Source organism: Asparagus officinalis, chromosome 9, assembly GCF_001876935.1.
Source record: "Asparagus officinalis chromosome 9, Aspof.V1, whole genome shotgun sequence".
In the NCBI taxonomy this organism is placed as follows: domain Eukaryota; kingdom Viridiplantae; phylum Streptophyta; class Magnoliopsida; order Asparagales; family Asparagaceae; genus Asparagus; species Asparagus officinalis.
Window position 1 is genome coordinate 63893541 of NC_033802.1, and position 23373 is coordinate 63916913.

Sequence of the window (23373 nt, forward strand, 5' to 3'; positions counted from 1 at the left end):
TTAGGCTTATACTTTGTGCATTATACTCATAAGCTTAATTCATACACATGCACGTTTTTGAGAATATATTAAGTTTCTGGATTATTGGCTTAACAATAATGCTTCATATCTCTTATTAAGTCCTTTAATCCACTAAAACAGTTTTCCAAGCTTGCAAATGATCATTGTGTCAAAAACAAGCAATTACAAACTCGTATTTCTAACACTTTTACAAAATGATGAGTTCTCACAAACGAGAAATGCAAATTCAAAAATTTCTTCTCAAACATGTTTGTTTTCATGTTTATAAACATTTCCCAGAATTTTACTATTTTTGGAATCTATTTGTTATTTTTAATTATATTTTACAAATCATATTTTCTGCTATATCAGCTCCTAGAAAATACATGTATCAGTTTTCGGTCGACCAAACAGGTTATACCGATCGACCGACCAGAAAAATATTTTTTAGTATTTTGTTATCAGGGTTCTTCGGTCGATCGACACACTTGTATCGGTCGACCCATAGACACTCATCGGTCGACCGACACAGGTCTACCGGTCGACCGAACATATGACCGTTGCAAAATCAGCTATTTTTCTAGACTATGTTTTTTATTGGTTTTTGCCTCGTTTTTCGTACTTTGGCTGTTGTAGTGAGAACCTATATATACCCCGCTGGTTTCATTTGTAATTTTTAAGAAAATGAAAGTTTAGATCAAGTTTTACAAGTTTCCAAAGGGTTTCAAAATAAATTTAAAGTGTTTTGTTTGTGTTTATAAGAGAAGTGCTACAACGAAATTGGGGATTTCTACCTCAAATTTGCACATCTCTTGTTTATCAGATAAGTTTTCTAAACTCCTATCTTCTAGCAAATTATTATTATTGTTTTTCATATTTTCTTGCTAGAGAAATTTGAGTTTTAATATCATTGTACTTATTGTTTCACACACACCCATATTGAGTTTAAGTATTTTTCACATATAGTATACTTGGGTTGTGAGTGTGATTAGTTAAGTGAGCTTACACTTTCGTTCTCATTCATATTAGAGAACGAATCTTATATTTGAGCTTTCATTGTGAAATCACATTGTGTAATACACAAAGACACCTAGAGGAGTGGTTGGTGAGAAACGGAGTCAATTCCAAGAGGAGTGACGTCAGTAGTAAAGCCTAGGGAGAGGTGGTAAATCCAAACACTTGAGGAATGTGACGCATGAGAGGCTAACCCTCAGAGGGTGTATTGTGTGATTACAAGTGTGTGAGTTGTAAACGTTTATCACCTATCGGTGAGCGTTGAAAATCGATTATGTAGTTATCTTTTGAGATAGTGAAGATTCTCCTCGAGGGTGAGGAGCGGAGACGTAGGTCGAGGGTGACCGAACTCCGTGATCACATTGTTTGTTTGCATTTGTCATTTGCGTAATATCTCATTTGCATATTTTGTTCATGTTTATTTCGCCCACTGTTTTAAATATCGGCCGATAACCGATATTATCGGCCGAGTTATCGGATTTAGGAGCTCTCCGATAGGATAACTTGGATTTTTAATCGGTTATCGTTTTTGGCAAGTTATCGGGGAGTTATCGGCGTTATCGGTACTTATCGGCCGATAAGTAAGGTTTTTTTATCGGGATTATCGGCCGATAAGTAAGGCTATGCAATCGAATGGTTTCATCGTGCGGTCAAGATGCAAGTTTTGCTTTCTATAATTGGTTAGTGATTCTAAACATGATGATTTACATTTTGGTATGTTTATATTTCATTAAGCATGGTTAGATTATATTTTTTAGTTATTATATTATATATATACACCATCTAGTATATCACTCCGATAAATACTACTTATCCCCGATATATCCCCGATTTCCGCTATCCGATAAGAATTTTGATCGTCCGATAAATTCCCGATAACCGATATTTAAAACCTTGATTTCGCCCTTTGCATAATTACATATTCTTGCTCATAAGTCATAACTTGTTAAACATCTCAATTGCAAGAATAAATTGTTAATAAGTTTTATTTTGGAATTAATATCGGATTAGATTAACAAATACCCTATTCACCCCCCTCTAGGGTAATTTCAACCTAGTTCGCCTAGCGGCTTCTGTAACATTGTCCCCAACAATATTCTCCAAAGCATTATCTTTCTCATCCCCATTCCACAAACACCCACACTCACACAACTCTAAATCCTTCTCTATTTCTTACCTCTTTCCCCTCCACTAGTCTTTTCAAATGTATAACAAGCCATCATCGACCCTAATGCACTCACTCTCTCAAATAACTTTTCCTTGCGAATCTCTAAGCTTGAGACACCATAAATCCAACTCCACAAATCCTCATACAGATTCAATCTAGGGGCTGTTTGAATCCATGGTCACTATCAAGAATTCAAGGATTTTGATCTGAAAAGTGGGCTTTACTTCCTGTTTGTATCAGTTACAAAATCTTACTAGCAAATGTTTTTGTTTGTTTGAATAGAGTTGTCCATGGAAAATGGAGCTGCCACCTCACCATATTCCACTCTCGGAAGTCTTACCAAAATTGAAGGATTTGGGATGATTTTGAGGGTGTGTCCAACTACACTCAAAAAATACAAAATAGATTATAAAAAGTATATTAAATATTAAAACTTTTAAATAATTCAAAACATTCAAAAAAAATAAAAGTTTCATAATATATTTTAGATACATAATTAAGCATGAGTGCTGCCCATAAATCCTTATTTCAACTTTACCACTTTCTTTGCAAACAACCAAGATTTTCAAGATTTTCTTTTCAAGACCAACTTTCCACTCCACTATCCTGCAAACCAAACAAAATTTGAAAATTTTAAAAATTCATAGATTCCTTAGATTTATGACATGTAATAAATCCAAAATATAAATTCTCAACTAAAACAGCCTCTTAGGGCTTGACTATGGGTTGTAGCCAATTTAGAGCTCGGAATTCAAAATATAGGATAAAGGAAAAAAGGAGGAGCCATTTATGTGTTCTCAGTCGCTCGAGTTCAGAGCTAAGTATAAGATGAGAGGGCAAGGGGCTTCTCAGACAACTTAAGAGATGTTGGATTTTATTGAAATTTGAGAAGATATTTGCATTTTAAACATCATTTAAATCACAACATAAGAAGTAAGGCTTGCTTATCATCCTAAGACGTGAGTGTGGAGTCTGATTATGTCTCAAGCATGGCCCCTTTGTTTAAATGATGCTAAAGAATACATTATATAACGTGAAATAACACCTTACATAGCGTAACAAACCTTTTGTAGCGCTACACTATTTCAATGTAGCATTAGTCATCAAGATAGACTGGTTTATGGGATGACTCTACTCTATTGTTCCTCATCCCTCTGATGCCACCTCATTTTAGTCTGCAACAACAATGCGGGTATTCTATTTAAGAGTAACTAATAATTTATAGTTTATATGTATTGGGTTAATTTTCTTCTAATACGTGTATGTGTCTTTGTGATTTTCTTTTTCTTGAACCATCAATCTATCTCAGAGTTTAGATCTGTTTAATAGAACTTAGAACTTGGAAGGAGGGGAACCGTTTCATTCTCTTTATTGCTTGCTAGTAACTTAGTATAGCTTGTATTAGATTTTAAAATTTTTATTAACAACTATGATTTCTTATTCCATGATCTTGTTTACTAAAATTATTATAGGTACTATTATTTATCTTAAATTGGAAAAAAAAAACATGCACCCTACAAACCAAGCTAAAATTTGAAAACTTATCTTGCGACACCCAATAACTAACTCAAAGGACATATCACGCAATTAGACAACTTATCTTGCGACAAATATGAAATGCAAAGCACACACGCTTGCATATTCAGTTTTCAACAAATAAAATATGTGGGTGTTTGTATCCTGACGTTGATAGCGAATTTCTAATTTTCTATGAATGGTGAACTTCTTGCATAGATAACAAATGAACTTCTTTAAACAATTCAGGTGCTCATTAGATCAGAAACTAACATAACACCAACAGGAATCATCAATCTAGATGTAGATGAGACTCGAGGACGTCACAGATAGACTAAATAATCAATGAATCCTGGCATATAAAGATATCCTCCACTCAGAAACTTCGCTTGTTCGACATTGCAAATCTTGTTCGCTAACAAATGCTAACAAAACAGCAAGTTGTCCGCTGATTTAAAAGTTACCTCGTTTTATGCCTATTATATATTCACCATATTTCAAAGATGCGAATTAAGAAATTCTAAATCAGACTAAACAAACAACGCAGGAATAAAAAGGCAGATTCTCTCAGGTGATCAATCTTTTTGGATAAATAGCAGAGACGACCAAATCTCAACCCAACCGAATCAAGAACTCACCAAATCCTCCCTTGCAGCATCGCCTCCGCTCTCCGCCGCGGCCTCCCGCGCGATCCGCCGCCGCCGTGCACCGAGACGCCCGCGATCCGGCGAGGATCGAGGCCGCGACGAGGGCTTCGGCCGGCGATTCCATCGTCGAGGTAGGGTTCTGAAGGGGTCGAGGGGGTCGAGGGTTTCGAACTCTGGGCGTCGATGGGGGAGATGGACATGAAAGAGTAGGGGCAAACGGGGGAAGTCGCGAGAGAACAGCCGAAGCCGAGTTTTGGGAGAAATTTCTGGGGCTTTTCATTTTACTCTTTATTTTTTTTTTTGACTTTATTTCCGTATATTTGGGGAAACTATTGGGCACGTGTCGGTGGGTATCTGCCGGTGGGACGGAATATTCGCGTGGCACGGCGCACGAATCTTAATGAGAAGAGGGTATTTATTTTGTTAAATTCATATAAAAATTATATTTATTTCTCTGTAACTAGATAGCACCTATATTTCCTTGATGAAAAATTAATGATGGTCAGCTCATTGTGCAATAGGAGGGGGACATCTTACATGTCTACCATGTTGGTCCAATATTTTGGGTCCCTATAGCAAAACTCTTCACTGATATTTTTCCACCTTCGAATGCACTGAAATACGGTGGAAGTTGATATAAGATGGGGTCCACAAGAAAAAATGGTGGGGTCCACGAGAAAAATTTGATTCTCAAAATTAATTACTTCATAGTAATATTTCCAAATATTATCTAAACAAAAATAGAATGAAAGCAACATGTATTAATTACTTCCAAGTAATATTTTCAAATATTATCCAAACAAAAAAGTGAACGAAGAAGGAAGAAGTTCTACTTCCATTACTTCTAAAAATATATGAAACAAACAAAAAAAAATATTATTTCCGCTACTTCCTACTTTATAGTTTTGAAAGTTACTTCCATAACCTACTTCTTACTTCCAATACTTTCATTATCCAATCGGGACCCTAAGGTGAGCAAATCCGGTTCGAGGAGGGGCCATTTGGTTTGTGAATTGCAATTTTAATGAGTGTCATGGATTTTAAAAAATCCATATTTAAGATCTTATTTGTTTGCGATGCATATTAAAAAGGATTTTGCATGAAGTGCAAAATTAAATAAATTTCTTGTTTGGATGCACTTGAATTTTGTTGAGCATATCCAGGTATGACATCCAATCTTGTTTATTTACACACGCATTTTGGTGAGGACTAATTGGTACCAAAACCATTTGACAGAGATTTATGCCAATTTCGAGCTTGAAATTGGCTAAGTTTCTTAAATAGTCGGGGTTGCCAACCTTGACTATTTGGAGAGACTTCTGCCAATTTTCAGCTCGAAATTGGCTAAGTCTCTAAATACTCAAAAACTTTCTTATTACACATATATTACTCCATAACCAATTTTAATCACAAATAAACACATGTACCTGTATCATCCAAAACCAATTTCAATCACAAATAAACATCTCATTTGTTAGTTTGGGTGTAGACCAAACTCACCCCCGCCGGAATAGAGGAGCTCCGACGAGCTCGATGGATGATGCAGGCGAGCGTGGACGACGAACTTCAGGTGAAGCTCGAGCAGTTGAGCTCGAAATTGGCGAACGCGACCCTCGGCTGGCGAACTCGACCCTCGCGTTCGAACGCTCCGACCATCGTGTTTTGGAACTCTGACGTCCGCGTCTCCGTCTCCCACCATCGCGTCCGAGCGGACCGCTGGCGACTGTCATCGATTCGCCTATAAAAGCAAACCCCAGCCCTAGGGTTTCGATGCCTTTTTTCCCCCTCGTTTTTCCTCTGGCGGCGGATTCTCTTTAACGCAGCAGCGTTCATCCCAAAATCGCAGCAGCGATTTTCAATCCCCAGCTTTCATTCAACAGTGTTTGAAGGGGGTATTTAAGAAGAGAGAGAAAACAGAATATGGTATTTATTGTGGGAATAACATTGTAGCTACAGTGTTCTTTTTGAGAGATCTCATATTTGATCTGCTCCTAAATTGTAATTTCTTGTTTGATTAATAAGAAATTGTCTGTGTGGCTCCCGAGGACGTAGGCAGTTGCCGAACCTCGTAAATCTTGGTGTACCTTTTTCTATTCTGCGTTTCTGTTGCATTAGGGGTTTAGGCGTTAAATTCCCAACATCATTATCCATAATAAAATTTTAATCTTAAACATTTAGTCCAAATTAAATTTCAATCTTAAACATCATAAAACAACTTATCGGATGGAACATATTAGCAAATATTTAGAACTCCTCTCTTTCCTCTCCCTCTCCCTCTTCTTCCTCTCCCTCGTCCCCGTTCGCCTTCAACATGAGCTTGGATGATCTCATCATCCGATTTGTGTGTTAATTTGTGAGTGCATAACATTCTCCTTGACTTGAACCTGTTGTGAACATCTGGCTTCGTCATGTGCATGACTTGAGCCCGCACCAGTGTATCCTCACAACCATCGACGCTTGTACCCTATGAGTCATTCTTGACATCCATCACGATTTGTATGATGTGTCTTTCTAAGAGCAGACTGAATCTTTCCTATGATGGAAACAAATGCATTCTTCATCCCTTGCTCGGTAGTCGATCTCAATGCATCATATGCAATAGAAGCAACATCATCGAGTTCTTCTATCTATAAGATAGCAATCAGAAGAAGATTATTAGCAAAATAATAATAATAAAAATAATAATTACAAAATAAGTGTATATTTTTCTTGTCTACTTACCAACTCTCTCTCAATTGGACCCCTCGACAAGTACGCGATAGGTGTTTTGTTCTTCTGGTATATCTATCGACGAGTAATCTCTCAATACCAACGTATGCACACATCTAGTTTTTGTGGGTCATCTCTTTCTATCACTACAACACCCCCCTTCAATTCCTAATTCTCAATGTAAGATTGATGAATTATCTTCCAATTTTGATGATGTGCCCCTTTTCGGGGATTTCGCTCTATTCTTTCTACATGATTTGGAAGATATTGTTTTAATCTAAATTTTTGAAGCACACAATCGGGCACGTGTATTCAACAATCTCAAAGCATATAATTGGGACTCAGACACACAATATATCTTCACCATCTCTGCAAAAATCTGGTAGTGAAGCTTAAACCAGTTCATACGACATCCACTTGACCTATAAAGAATATTACAAAAAATTACATATCAGTAACATATGATATATTGCTTGAATATAGCTAGATGTTATGATTTTATACTTGTTCATCCTCCATTTGATCAAGCTCATTCCTGTAAAAATTTCCATGACCCTTTGGGGAGCTTTTCCAATATCTAAAAACATTCCATCTATTTGATATATAAAGGTTTAGCATAGATTAAAAAAATGTATCAAATTACATGTAATCATAAATATTAGAAATAAATATTAAAAACTCATATACCTGCATCCTGATGGAATCTGACCATAGAGAACTCGAGTCTCCCTCAAATCTAGTGTTCCAATATGTTGTCGCTCCGATGACCATATTTGTAACAAAGTGATGCAACTTTTAAATTCTTTATTTTGCATGAATGCCATTTTTTTCATCTCCCTATGGAGATAAGCTAACACTGTACTCCCCCAAAATAATTCTCCACACTCCTCAAGATCCTCAAGAAGTGGCAACCATCTAACATACACTAAATCCTTAGTTGAATCCAGAAATAGAATAGCACTGATCATATGGAGAATATACGCGTGGGCATATGTCTTGACTATCTCATCTGTTGCATCCACTAGTACATTCATGTAATTATATCATAACTACTAGGGCTTGATCTTACCACCCATCTTATTTGGAGCTTGACCCAGCAATCTTTCACATACTCCAATCCAGTTGAAGTCATCAGCACCGTAAACATCATTTTCATCCACTTTGAGGCCAAGTACAATCCCTACATTAGAGTAATAATTAATTCTTCTTGTCGCATGTGGAATGTATTTGTCTTAGGTCTCCATCGTTCAATCAATATCATCAAGAGAAGCCAATCAAGTCTTACCCATTTTAATTGTGAACATTCAAAAAACCCTGCTTGACGAACATAATATTGAACTCGTGGATCCGTCAAATCCTAACTCGCGAATGTGCACGTGTATGATCCTTCAAATCCTAATTCGACATAATGTTCAGAAAACCCTGCTTGACGAACGATATTCATTATTATCATATGCCTCCTCAAGCAATCTCGGGTTCTCTTCAATATCTTCAATCACAAATTACATGATATCAATTGGTGCACTATCTTGTTCTTCACCTTCAGAGTCATCGCTTCTTTCATCCTCTTAAATCCCCGCCCCTCTTAACGGCCTCGTATTTTGATAAGGCGCTTCATTTGTTCATGACACTTGATGTTTTCCCAAATGAAGACGCACTTAGGTATTGAATTTGAGTCTTCTCCATTTCACTCGAAAATGAAAGAAAATCGTCATACTCAACTCTAAAATCTAACATGTGTGATAACTCTCTCGGAGGTTTGAACATTTGACCCAAACTAAATGAAATCTTTTCAGTAAATAATTCCACTGTTGATTGCATCTTGCTCAAATTAAACATAATACTCATATGATGAGTCGTGATCTCAACTACATATGTTCTGTAAAAAATTATGGGCCAATTGCATATTACTTTTAGTTGGTACTCTTGTGGATCAATTTCATTATCTTGATGTAATTCTATAATCAATTCATAATAACTACATGATTCCAATATTATTAACAATGTTGTTACCCCTCCAATATACATTGGCATATTATTCATTCCATAATTAATTTTTACACTGTAAAAATAAGCAATAAAAACCATATTGTTCAATCTCTTAAAAAAATAGATTATATCATTTAAACGGAATTTTTTTTTAAAAATATTATTAAGCCATTGAATAAGAGAGGAAACCCTAGATGCAAACAATCTCATAATCCATATATTCAACACAACAATCCCATAATCATATAACTCTAATTTTAATCAATAATCCCAAATAAATAAATAAAAACCATAAACCCCCAAAATGAGCATTATATGCCATAGAATTTCAATTTCAATTAAACTATACCCCACACAAAGAGTGACAATCACCACAAAGATACATAATTAACATTAAATTTTTAAACCCTAGAATTTGGATTTTGATGAAAACTCTAGATTTAAACGTTGAAGACAAAAAAAAGAAAAATCCTAGATTTTTAAATGTTAAAGAAGAGAGAAGGAAGAGAAATTACCCTAGAGATCTTCTGCAAACTTCTTTGTCGAATTTCAACAAAAAAAAAGGTTGGAGGGACTTGGGTAGGCATAGGAGAAAGAGAAGACTGGAGTGGAAGAGAGAAAGAAAACGATGAATATGAGGGGAAGAGGGTCAGGTGGTTTTATATAATGGTGTGTTTGGGAGTTTATTTAGGGCTTGTTTGGATTTGGAGGGGGTGAAGGGAAGTTAGGGGAACCAAGGGGAAGTTAAGGGAAGGGAAGGGAAGAGAATTTCTAAAACTTGTTTGGGAAATTAGTAAGGTGAATCAAGGGGAAGTTATTTCACCCCGTTTGGAAAGTGTAATAACAAGAAGGGAAGGGAAGGGAATGTATATAAATTGACATAAATACCCTCACATGTATATAAAAAAATATGAGCAACTGTCACATAAGCCCACATGAAAATAAATATCTTATTATTTATTTATCTGCAGATTTCTTCAAGTGTATTCTTTATTTTCTCTTTTTCTTTCTAATCGCAATTCTTCTGTTTCTAAAACTGTAATAATTGGTTTATACAAACAATTGTATATTTGATTCTTATAGATAGAATATTGAAGTTTAGATAACCATGAGAATATTTTTGACTATAACCGATTCTAATAGTGGAACCGTGAAGAGATGATAATACTTTGATTGTTTTAATTCGTTCCAAATAGATAACCTTTTCTTTTTCAAAATTACATTCAGTTATTAATTTTTGTACAAGATAAATCACAAGCGTACATTAAGTAGTAGACGGCCATAATTAAAGTAGTAATAGCTTCATCATGCTGCAAAATAGCTATGGATTTCATTAGAAGTTATGATTTTGATGTGTGGCCTCATTTTAGACTAGAAGCATAGCTTCATCATGCTGCAAAATAATACCCCAGAAAGGCACAAGAAAGTGGAACAGAAACCAAATATAGATCACATTCATACTAAGTTTGGAATGAAAAATAATAAGGACAGTCACATAGCAACATACATACTAAATAGGCAAAAACAACTTACATAAAAAAGGAACATAATTCATAAAATCAAAGTTTTGCAATTAGCACATGTTTCTAGCAAAATATGACCACATGCATACTAAGTTTTGCCATAAGCAACACAAAAACAAACAAGTTTGTAATTGCCACAGATAATCAAATTACAGGTAAATTAAGACCACATATGTGCGATGCTAGTGAAAAAAAAATGTCTTATAAGTATCAACACTACATCTTCATGCAACCTGTAAAGTATCAGATTACAGGGTTCGAGTATGCAAGCTACTCAGAGATAATGTTACGAGAGTGCAAGCTTAGTATGGTATTAACTTCGATCTAAGGGCTAGGAAAATTAGTTGTTTCGCTGTAACTATAGTCTCTTTACATTGCAGCTGCAAAACTAAGCATTTTTTTGCCAAAGAAAAAAAAAAGATCCAGTCAATTTGGTTGCTAGCACATCTCAAAAATCGAATATTTTTACAATTACAGCAACTTGAGTTGCATCGAAACAACATATGCAACTGTAACTAAAACTGTGTTTTGGAAATGGCAATTGCAGTTGTAACGATATGTTTCAGCGTATCAAACAGATTGTCAGCAATGTGCACATGATTTTTATTTTTATTTTTTAAACAAATAGGATGGAGGTCACCCGTGGGAACTAATATACTTATCTAAAAAATTGTAGAAAATTATAAGAGGGGGAAAAAAGATGCAGGCCAATAATACATAGGATTGCAGTCATAGATATTAATGTCAGATATTGGATTTGGCATATATCACATGTAACAGTAAGATTTAATCATATATCCAATTAGTCGGTACAGCTAAAATACCCTTTTCTCCAGTTCAACTGGTACAAGTACCCTTTTCAGTACCCAACTCAAAAACAGGTTTCCGATTCAGCTACTAAAAATGATAATCCTTGTAATAAATGGCATTAATGCGATAAAAAATAAAGATTGTGTAATTTTACCTCGATTAGTCTAGCCCAAACCTCAGGTTCCGCACTCCACAAACCCGTGCTTCGATTCCAAGCAAAGCCACTTCCGACATTCTTAAATAAATCATAACAAGCTGTCCATTTTGTCTTCATATATTTCATGCGATTCTTTACTTTTTCCTTATCAAATGGCTTATCGGGAAAGCTTTCTTTAAGTTCGGCTACTATTTCATTATAAGCCATTGATGTAAAATTCCCATCAACTCGGTTTCCCATTACATGTTGATTCAAGTAAGCATCAATTAGCTTATCTTCCATAATAGGAGTCCATATCAAAGCATTAGCATTCCTACATCGAGAAGAATCACCTTCCACATTCCTTCTTTTCGACATCCTTTAATTCACACAATAATGTTAGAAGGAATTAATTATTCACAATTCAATAATTGAAAACTATCAATGAGAGATGACATGAGATCACAATAAATAAACTAACATTCATGCTACCGAATTAAAATGATATTAGTCTAACACTTATCAAGTACAACACAAATTGAGAAGATAACCCAAATAGAGAGTACAAATCAAACAAACAATAAGCATAACTAAAATAAATTATCGATGGTAATCTTGCCACATAGCAACCGCGATGCCATCTCTTTTCCACTCCCCTCTACGAACATCTTCGTCCTCATCTACATCATCTTCTTCAAATTGATTTTCATTATGTTGCTCATCCCCTTCCTGAAATTCATCATCTGGATCGACTCCCCTTAAAAAATTATGCAAAATACAACAAGCTAAAATGATCTTGTTTTGTGTTTTAACACTGTAGTTTGGTTCATTTGAACTTGCTATAATGGGAAATCTTTTTTTCAAGATACCAAATGATCTTTCAATGGCATTCCGAAGTGATGCATGTCTTAGATTAAATAACTCGCGTGGATTCTTTGGTGGATTTCTTGAATACTTTTTCAAATGATAACGTTCCCCTCTGTAGGGTGGAAGTAATCCACTTCGTAACATGAATCCAGCATCAACCAGATAATATTTTCCTATAAAACAAGTTCATTTTGATTAGTAGCTTATTACAAAGACACAATTTTAGGCTTTTCTTTAGTTTATAATTACCTTGAGGAATCTTAAGTGGAAATCGCCTTTGTAAAGCATTTTTAATAATTCTGGAATCAGATGCAGTTCCTTCCCATCCAGGCAAAACGTAAGTGAATTTCAAGTCAAACGTGCATGCGGCCAACACATTTTGTGTGGGATAGTCTTTCCTACCACGATATCTAGGGGCGTCTCGAGGAGAAACTTTTACTCGAATATGTGTGCCATCAATTGCCCCAACACAATCCTGATGTCATAAACATTAATTAAAATCTAATAAATAACAAACTATACAAGATTAGATGTGAAGGAAGATATCATCACCTTGAAATAGGGATAGAACTTTGAATTGGTGAGTATCTCCGAAGGAACTTGTGATCCATCGGGTTGTACAAAAAACATTTCCTCCAACTCTATCATAGCTCTTAGAACATTATGAAAATGACGACTCACACTCTCTCCAGATCGTCCAAATATCTTACTTACTTCACGAGTTGTTACACTGTGTCCCAACATGTATAAAAATTTTGCAACTTGTTCTTCAATAGTAGCCCTTCGAGTTGGTTTAAGCCCACCATTCATCTCTAATATTTCGCACAATTGGTTAAAAGCTGGTGGATTCATTCGAATCATTTCACGACATATAACTCTTTGAGACATTATTTCTCGCACAACATCTCTTACTTCTTTAGGTTCTTGAGGGTCAATATTTAATCTCCTAATCCTATCTCTTCGATGCACGAACCAATAAGCAAATAAGCAAATAGCATATCCAACCGCAATATTACATGTGTGTTGAAATTGGAGCCATGCGTCCATTATCTATTCAACAAGTTAAAAATTTTACAGTTAAGACGTGGAATTTAAAATTCAGTAGCTTCATGCTCCAATATACAATTTCATAAACAATCAAACTCAATACAAGGAAAATTTTCTCAATCGCCAACTTTCTAAAATTAGAGTTAATGCTAATATAGATAACTTGTAAATACTTCGTACATTAGAGAAATTAGAGTTAATGCTCAGAGTTGTACATTTCACCATTAACTCATTAGCTTAAATTTTTGGCAAAGTTGGTTCCTTGGTACGGTATTAGATCAGCAGGCTTCAACAGGTACAAAAGGTCCTGATTCAAATATTGCTATTGAAATTTAAGTATATTTTTTCTGAACTCATAGAAATTAATGTGATGCTCACTGATATGCATTGTCAGTTCAGAACCTACGAATCTAAACTTTTAAGTGAAATTGTTTTGAGATGAATTAACAGAATAAAAAGGAAAAAAGAAAATCCTATATAGTGCCTACGTCGAAAATCATACAGGGAGGAAGTAGAACACTGACACATGATATAATGATACCAGTCCAATCAGCACATACCATTTCAAACAATTAAAGCATGAATACGAATTTCTAACAGGATAAAATAAGAGGTAACAATCTAAAATCAATAATTTTCTATTCTCAATGCAAATGCAAACTATATTCTAGCGAAAATCTCAACCTTGTCCACCTATCCGAAAGATAAAATTTTGATCCCTACCCATTATTCTCGAAAACCCTAGATCAAGACTCCAGCAAACCCTAGATCAAGTCTTCAGCAAACCTTTTGCTCAGATCTGACTAATTTCAACGTAATCAACATCCAACAGAGCTTAAAAACTGGAGCTAATTACAAGATCTGCAGTAAAATTGAATAAAGAGGAGAGAAATCTTACCTTGAAAATTTTTGAGGCGAGGTCGACGCGGAGGCGAGCGGAGGCGAGCGGAGGCTAGAGAAGACGCGGAGGCTAGCAGAGGCGAGAGGAGACGCGGAGGAGAAATGACGGAGGCCAGAGTAGCGGAGGCCAGAGGAGATGCGGAGGAGAAATGGCGGAGGCAGAGAGCAACGGAGAGTTTAATACTGTGGGTGTGTGGTCAAAAATCAGCCGTTGGATTTTGATCTTAGCTGGGGGTAATTATGTCTCTCTACATTTGTTGTATTCCCCCTCTTTACCTTCACCCCCATTACCCCCCAAATTGGGGGGGGGGAAGAAATCCTGATGTTTTCTCACCTCCTTTCACCTCCCCTCACCCTTATTAACTTGCTATATTTACTTCCCAAACAAGGTGAAAAGTTACCCTCCCTTCCCCTCACCCCCATTACCCTCAATCCAAACAGGGTGTTAGGGAAGGGAAGGAAGGGGAAGGAAGGGGAATTTTTCCCCTTCCTTCCCTTCCCCTCCATTACACCCCAATTTGGGGTGTAAGAATTTGGGCTAAATTTCCCCTCCATTCCCCTCCTCTACCCTATAAAATGAAACTCCCAAACAAGGTTAAAATAAAATTTCCCTTCCCTTCCCCCTCTCTACCCTCCATCCAAACAGGCCATAAGTGTGCGGGCCCCACCACAAATAGTCAAATAGTCGGGGTTGGGAACCCTGACTATTTTGTGACTTAGCCAATTCTTTGCATCATCGAATCAGGGCCAAACTCTCTGCTAAATGGTCGAAGTTCTCAACCCCGACCCCATTTTGGTCGAGGTTTGAACTGTTAATCCCGCTCATGTTTAGAACTTGTTCTAATTAGGTTCTAATTAGTCGGGGTTGCCAACCCCAACTAATTAGGAGTTCGTTTTTTTAACGACACAATTTCTAGCCACATTGCTGACATGACCAGAAATTAGGTGGATTTCACTGAATAAAAGTGAAAGGGGTCGGATTTTGAGAATAAATTAGAAAACCGGACTGTTTTGAAAATTTCTCCAATTTCGTATTCATCTAAGGGGCTGTTTGTTTCGTTTCCCCCAAAATCAAAAACCCACTTTCTTTCACTTTTTCACTTTCCCTCACTTTCCAAAACTCAATTTCCTTCACTTTCTCCATTTTCCTCCAATAATATTGTGACAACTCATCCCATCACATCTCATTTCATACTTTTAAAAATAAACAAAACACAAGAAATGAGTCACATCAATCAACTCATCTAACTCATTTCCCCCCATTTTTCTTCATTTTCTGCCATCTTTAAAAATTACTCACATCATCCAATAATATGGTGACAACTCATCACATCTCATTAAAATTTCCTTCCATCCATATTCACCAAAAAAACAAGGAAATTGATTTTCCTAAGTATGTGTCACATCATCTAATAATATAATGACAACTCATCTCATCTCATCTCATCTATTTTCTCTTACTTTTAAGAATGAACCAAACACAAGAAAAGAACCTAAACAAGGAAAGTGGAGGAAAACATCAAAAATTTTTAAGAATGAACCAAACACAAGAAAAGAACCTAAACAAGGAAAGTGGAGGAAAACATCAAAAATTACTCACATCAACCAATAATATGGTGACAGGAAAGTGGAGGAAAACATCAAAAATTACTCACATCAACCAATAATATGGTGACAACTCATTTTCTCCTCCACATTCGATTATAGCTTTGACGAACCAAACCTCTGAAAGTGAAGAAAAACATTAAAATTCACCTTCTTTTCCCCCTCACCTTCCCCCACTTTCGGTCCTTTTTTTTTTCCGAAACAAACGGGCCCTAAAGTGGCCCCGCACGTCTCAGATTATGCGGGCCCGCCCTTCCCCTTGAGGCGGTTCACTGCTTATTAGGTTTCTCTTTCTCCTTATTCTCCTCCTCATTGAAAACCGAACCCAAACGAAACCCTAGTTTCTTGTTGCTCTTCAATCGACCTCCAAAACTCTCCCCTTTTCACCATCTGGAGTCGCCATCGCCATGGCCGAGAGCTTCGAGGACCGCGTGAAGCGCCTCTTCGGGTCCAAACTCTTCGACGCCGTCCCCAAGAGCTCCTTCCCCTCCTCGTCTTGGTCCGTCGCCGTCGGCGAGGTCGAGCGCCGCGAGTGGAACCGAGACAAAGGGGAGGACGAAGATCGAGAGAGGGATCCGTGCTCGTCGGCGTTCTACGATAAGGATGGCTGCTTGTTTAAGAGTAGGAGGAGTAAGAGGGATAAGCAGCGGGAGTTCGAAGGGGATCTTGATGATTTTGATGATGATGAGGGGGGGGGGGGGGGGGAGGGGGAGGAGGAGAGGGAGAGGGAAAGGGAGAGGACAGGGGAGGGTGATGAGGAGAGAGAGGAGAGGGAGATTAGGTCCTCGGTCGGGCTTGATCCTACGCTGGATCACGAGGTTTGCTTCTTGTTTGATTTGGAATTTTGTGTTTGTGTTGCTTTGATATGATGTGTTGTGCTTCTACTTGTGCGATTTGTTTTGTTTGGAAATTAGTAGAGGTTGAATAGATAATTGAGAATGATAGGTTTAGTGAGATAGGACACAGATCTAGTATTGTTTGGAGCAATTTGTTCATAGGTATTGCTTTGAAGCAAACGAAAAATTAGTTATAACAGCATAAAGATATTTAAGTAGCATAAAATTAAGTATATGCACAATGTAGCAAAATATATGATGAAACAAAATTTTCAAATATAATGTAAAATTCTACAAGTAAAATTATGTATGAGTATATGTGAAAATCAACTATGACTTATGACAATCATTAAGTGACTGTAGTATCATTCGAAATTATCAAAAGCCTTCGTAATCTAATTATTAAAACAAGGTACGGGCTTTTATATGTTTTCTTTCAGGGCACAGTAAAAAACATGCACATGAGGTTAGGCACCCATATTTTGCTGCAAGCATCCTTGGAAGGAGCTTATTATAAATAGTGGAGGTTTCAAACTTTGGGGTAGGGAACATTCCCTACCTCATGTATATGTGCATCCACCCTTGGTATAGAGCTAGTGGACCTGATTGGTGACTGGCAATATTAGTCTCTCTTTTATTCTGTTAGCTGTGGAGTAAGCTTAAATTTGAGGGAATGCATAGATGAGTGAGTTCATGAGAATATATCAGGAGGCTAGAAAGAGTATCTGTCATTTTTAATATGGTTAAAGAAACTGTAGCCTATGTTTAATTATACAATTTGTAAGATATCCACTTTGAGAGGCCTTTTGTTCAATTGTAGTCGGGAGATAGTGAGACCTGCATCAAGCTCTATATAAGAACGCCTATGGAGGTGAACGATGATTTGACTCATGCAAAATAAACTGAGCTGTAGGTGACACTTTTTTGTTAACAACTGTTCTGCACATTCTTTGGGCTATTTGGTGTTGGCATAATACAGACGTCTGGGTCTGCGGCAAATAGTTTAACAGTTTGTCTGGACTTGTGTTAGGCACATCATCCACCAAGTCCAACATCACAGGCCAGAGGTCGTCATAGTAGCATGACAGAACTAAGTCCTTTTGTGTACTACTAGCTAGCAACCTTTTAGTAGTTGCGTGCATGGATTAGCATATTTAGTACCATCAAAATGGTGCCAAACATGTCATAGAGGAGAGTTTAAAGAGCCACAGACATTTGGCAAACGTAAAGGCAAAGCGAGACTACATTTATTAAATATATGCATAGCAGGTGTTAGTTTAAATGAGTTTAACTTTACAATAGAATATGCATTTGGAATCTGTATTCCACAAGTGATTGCAATTTCCAATCTCATGAATGTCAAGCAGTTTGTGATTAGAAAATATTTAAGGCGTGTGCTAGTAGCATGACTATTAATGTCCAGTCTAGCTATGTATGGTACCATGTATTGTGTTGCCAAGGCTCCAGAGTTTTATGATTGACTTTGCGTAAGTGTTCACGCAAACGAGTGTCTGAATAATTACTCAAGAATGCAACACAATGCATCTGTGGAAAAATGCTCATTTATGACAAACAGAAAATCCTAAACTAACGAATGAATTCTTTAATACCATGAATGTGTTCATAAAAACCCTGTAACAAATTGGCACATGGGCTCAAGGTGATTAATATTAAAAGACAACAACTGAATATGAAGTACCCTTCATAACCAACTATGTTCTAATGGGAAAATGCTCTAGTTGATGATAAGGTGATAGTTATTGTGGTAGATTTGATCTTAAGCTAGCTGTCCCTTGTTCTGTGGAGCTGAGTGTCTCCTTTAGTCCTTTGATGTATGGTATTAAACTAGCAAACCGCTATCATTTGTCACCACGTTACACACCTGAGTGATGCAACTACTATCATTGAAATTGTTGGTTCATTGTCACTAGTTGCATATATCTATCTATTCTAGTCGCAATTTTGGACATCTTAGGTTCTTTACACTTGAACGAAGTCTCCACCATTTGCTTCGGACAGAGTGAGGAGTGATTATTCTTTTTCTTGCATTTATTGTGTGGTCCCTCCATCAAATGCAAGACAGAAGAACTTGCAAAAATGTTGAGTTAGCTGCTCAAACTAACTGGAACTTTAATCTAATAATAACGTAACTTCATGCTTTAGGTATTCAAGCTACCTATAGGTGTTGATTTACAAACAGTTGGGTTGATGGAGAGACGGAGGGCCGGAAGGAAAGTATGAGTCTTGTCGATCTATTCCCAATCGAAGAAGATTTAAAGACCCTTTATAAGTTAAATTAAATTGGCAGGAGGGAGGAAACTAATAAAATAACAAGGTTTGGGGGGACCCTTCCCAAATTAAATAATGACTTAAGGGCCTTCTTCCAAATTAAAGAGTGGTTTAAGCACCTTCTTGCAATTTTAAAATGATTTAAGGGCCTCCTTAACAACTGCTTTTGGGATTTAAGCAGTACTAGTATCCATGTACTCTTTAGTCCCTTCCATTCTTTAAATCTCCCATGTTTTAGCGTCACTTTCATGTGGGTAAAAAACTCTCTAGATATTCATGTATTTAGTCACTATCAAAAGTCAAAACTTGCATATTCATATCAATGAACCCGTATTCTAAGGGGTTATCAGGGATATTTTAGACTGTTACTAGTCTATGTTCTGTTACTGGCAAAAGTTCTCCCCAAGTTTCTAGCTTTTTGAACCTCAGTCTCTTTGATGTTATTTATTGGCGTGATAAAACTCACCAAGTCTTTTATGTACTTATATATGTAGAATATGATATACCGAACTGAATGGTCAATGATGTATGTCGTTTTATATGTAGTAAAACTGAGGTAGATGTGCATAGATATTTCTATATTCCATATAACTATGTTTATGGGCAAGTATCTTATGAACCAAGTCATATCACAGATTGATACTGTAGTCATTAGCAGGAGGGATGCAAATAGAGGGAACCACGTTTAGTTCAGAACAAATTTCATTCGGGTAAATTAAGAGGAGATTCTGTTGCATTTGACCTGTAAATTTCAACTGGAGGTTATGTTTTTTGTGAAACATCATGTATTCAAGTGTTGTAACATTTTGTATTTCTCTATAAGACTAAAGAACTAAGGAGAAGGATAATTAACTAAACTAGACGAAATAGAACAAAGGAGAAGGATAATTAACTACAAGAGAAGGACAATTGGGTAGTCATTCTGGCTACCCGCTAATAGTGTACTATTACCATGTAATTTCAGCTTGAAGTACTTGAAAGTGTCTTTTAATCCAAAGGTATTCTACATTTCAGCCAAAGTAAAATGGCACTTGAGGTTTCTTCAAGGTGGTTATAGTTTTTCCTTCGAATATGGGAGTGAAGAGGTCTTTATGAGGAGGCATTAAATAGTTAGGTTTGTATACTGGTTTATCTGATAGAGCATTTCAAAATAAATTTCTGTTAATATAGTTTAGTTTAAATCATTGACTTAAACCCTGGCGAGATCATTCAGTACTGAAAATTTGTGGTTATTATTATATTCTCTATTTCTGAGCTCAGTCAAGCTCATCACATAATTCTCAGCTCAGTCAAGCTCATCACATATTTCTCAGCTCAGTCAAGCTCATCACATTCTCTTGCTTTCCTGTCAGAATAAGGGCGAATTCCCTTTGTTTTCATCTTATACATTTCATAGTTCTTTTGCTTGAGTTATCTTTTACTCATAGGTGCATTTAAATTCTGATTATAGTTGCTAAGAATTCAAACTGCTGCTGATTTTTCCAGGAGGAGGAAGATGAATATGACAAAGCAGCTCTATGCAGAGAAAATGCCAGCGAGCGCGTCTACATGAGAGATGTCAAGGATCATGGCCCTTATATTAACTACCATGCCGTAGTTCCTGATTTCCTAGATGAACAATCCGATGAAGCTCCCTATTTCAATAAGGATCCACGTGCTGATCACTTTGCTGCAAGTGTAAGACTCAAAGAAGATAAGAGCATTGAACCCTTGAGTAAACCAGCAGCAAAAATAACCAATCACGATGTCAACGTGAAACCTATTTTGAAGAGGAAGGAGGCTCAGATTGACCCAAAGCCAAAGAAGCGAGTTAGATTCGATCCTGGGTATATGGGTGACCTTGACGAGCTTTCTGAAGAACCAGGAGATGTTCCTATGCTCCCTCGGTCTATGGCAGAATCCCCTGGAGTTCCTGATTATTTGAGAAATCCGTCCAAGTATACTTGTTACACTCTCGACTCATCACAAAATGAAGAAGAAACTAACAAGCAAGCCTTCGAAGACTTCCGCAACTTGGTGAAGAAATCCAACCCCGAAGATCGGCAACCTGAGTTTCCTGTAGACCTTCCGAAGTCGGTGACCTTTACGCCTAGAAAAAAGGCGGTCGACTTAGTTCCAATGGATGATAGCCCAGTAAACTCAAAGGAGCTTCATCAAGCTATGGATTCCTCTGTGAAAATTGCTGCAGGGGAAACCAATGAAAATGATGCGTCTGAAATGGATGAAGATGAAGCTGAAGCCCCACTAGGTGATACAGATATGAGCCTTCGAAAAGGCAGGAAATATCGTTCGAAGGTGACATCTGATGATTCAACTTGAAGTATCAATTCTCTTCGTTTCGCTTGGTTGCTGGGTTTTTTTTTTTTTTTTTGCCCTGCTGAATTTAATCCTGTAGCATAAAGAAATATCCTTAATCTGGATAATTGTGATGTTGGGTTGCCTTCGTGCGTCTTTAAGATCTGGTGATTGATATATGCATCCTGGATTCAAATCTGTACCTTTCCCTCTCCTTCACAGCATTTCCAGTTGTGATTGTGCTTTTTTCTGTCGAAGTCAGTTGGTGGGTGAATCATATTCTTAAATGCCAATTGACTCGTGATATTTGCTTGCTTCACGTAGTTAAAGAGTGTAACATTTGTTTAATATTATGTGGGACAATTCGTCCATGAAAAAATAGTTTACATACAGCAGCCCCACTAGGTTCTTATAAGCAAATCATTAAGCAGACAGTTAAATATCAACATCACTATAACTATCTGCTACAAACACTGTACTTATCAAATCAAAACCCAACATCTACAGTATATAAAACCTCTTCCAAACTCTCAAATTCTCCCTGTAGGTTCGCTATTAGCTATAGAAAGAAGAAGAAGAAAAAAAAGTATACATCAATCCAATAAGCTAGTGCGCACTAATCTGTACACAACCTACTCACAATTTATCCGCAATTCTCCCAAGAGCATCTGCTACTTTGCTGAGAACACCGAGCAGTCCGTCACTCTGACCCTTCCTCTGCTCCCTGTCTAACTGATTGCTCGCGTTCTGAGCTTCGAGCTGGGCTGCCAGCATTCTGCTGTTTCTGTCGAGGACTTCGATCAGTTGAGATTGCAGGTTGGTTTCGGTGTATCCCTCCTGTGACGTTCTTCTCCGCTTGTGGGCTTCCTGTGATGACGATGGCCCTTTCTCGGGGATTTCTGATGGCTGTTTGCCTTTATGCGTACCTGTCGATGGTTCGATAAATAAGATCGGTGTGGAGTGATTCTGCGAGACAGATGAAGTCCTCTTATTTCGAAAGGTTTCGAATTGAACTATCGCCAAATTGAACTTGACACCCCTGTAGTCCTATTGCTGCAGATAGAACCCTGAGCGAAGTTTTTCTGAACCTTATAGGAGGGGGGTATCCACGTAACGTAGATTTTGGCGATAGTACAGGGGGTCGATCGACAGCAACCACAGATAAAACTAGACACATTTGCATAAGAACTTGATTTATGGAAATTTTCTCACTGATATATTACTGTTGTTATGGTTGATATGGCCTGTGTTTTCATTAATCATGAAAAATAAAATAAAATAATGCGGGATATATCATGCACATGCTAAGTAACTCTTGAACTAGCAAGAACCATGCAAACAATGACTATTACGAACTTACACAGTGATTTCTTGAACTTGGGAAAAAGCCTGAAGTTTTAATTTTCAGTGCTGAGAGCTCACTTCAAAAGCAAATCCTGATCAAATATCAATCCGAGTTATCTTTAGCATATCTTGAACTTGGGCTTGGGAAGCATGATTTTGCTAACTGCTGATGCACAATGATGAAGGAGAGGGAGGAAAACAAAAAGAATAGGTAATACCTGAATCAGAGAACTCTTGCTGTGAAGCTTCACATTTCTTCTCTGCAAGATTCAACAGCATGAAGAAACATCACTAAACTTAGATAAATAGCAGTTAATCTTGGACATATAAATTACATTAGAGTTGGAAAACGTCGTCAAACAAATTCTCATAAATTCTTTTTTTTTTCTTTTTTAAGAACCCAGAAAACAATTTTTTCCTTGTTCCTTTCACAACCATGCTAGCCAAGCAAAACAACCCAAAAAATTTTTCGTTTCCACATCAGAAAATAATTTCCCGTATTCTAAAATGAATTTCCACATCAGAAAATATTTTATGGACATAAACAGACATAAAATATAAGTTAGTTTACGCCGATAAATCGTCTGGACCGCCTCCGCGGGCGGCCGCCGCCGGGGGTCCTCCCCTCCTCCGCTGCATCCTCCTCGTCCTCCCGTCAAAATTCCAGAGAAAACAGCCC

The 23373-nt window shown here is 37.0% G+C and overlaps 3 protein-coding genes across 3 annotated transcripts; 1 reads left to right on the plus strand and 2 right to left on the minus strand.

Moving 5' to 3' along the window:
* LOC109824417 (putative nuclease HARBI1) lies at nt 12001–14362 on the minus strand. Its single transcript, XM_020391011.1, has 4 exons — nt 14324–14362; nt 12931–13428; nt 12628–12853; nt 12001–12551 (listed from the first exon to the last, which is right to left on the minus strand). The coding sequence occupies exons 2-4, from the start codon at nt 13423–13425 to the stop codon at nt 12112–12114; spliced, it is 1161 nt and encodes a 386-aa protein (XP_020246600.1). The 5' UTR covers nt 13426–13428; nt 14324–14362; the 3' UTR covers nt 12001–12111.
* Nucleotides 16212–21531, plus strand: LOC109823978 (RNA-binding protein 25-like). Its single transcript, XM_020390459.1, has 2 exons — nt 16212–16748; nt 20541–21531. Exons 1-2 carry the CDS (start codon nt 16338–16340, stop codon nt 21372–21374), a joined length of 1245 nt encoding a protein of 414 aa, XP_020246048.1. The 5' UTR covers nt 16212–16337; the 3' UTR covers nt 21375–21531.
* LOC109823979 (trihelix transcription factor ASR3-like) lies at nt 21410–22996 on the minus strand. The gene is made up of 2 exons (XM_020390460.1): nt 22913–22996; nt 21410–22276 (listed from the first exon to the last, which is right to left on the minus strand). Exons 1-2 carry the CDS (start codon nt 22971–22973, stop codon nt 21987–21989), a joined length of 351 nt encoding a protein of 116 aa, XP_020246049.1. The 5' UTR covers nt 22974–22996; the 3' UTR covers nt 21410–21986.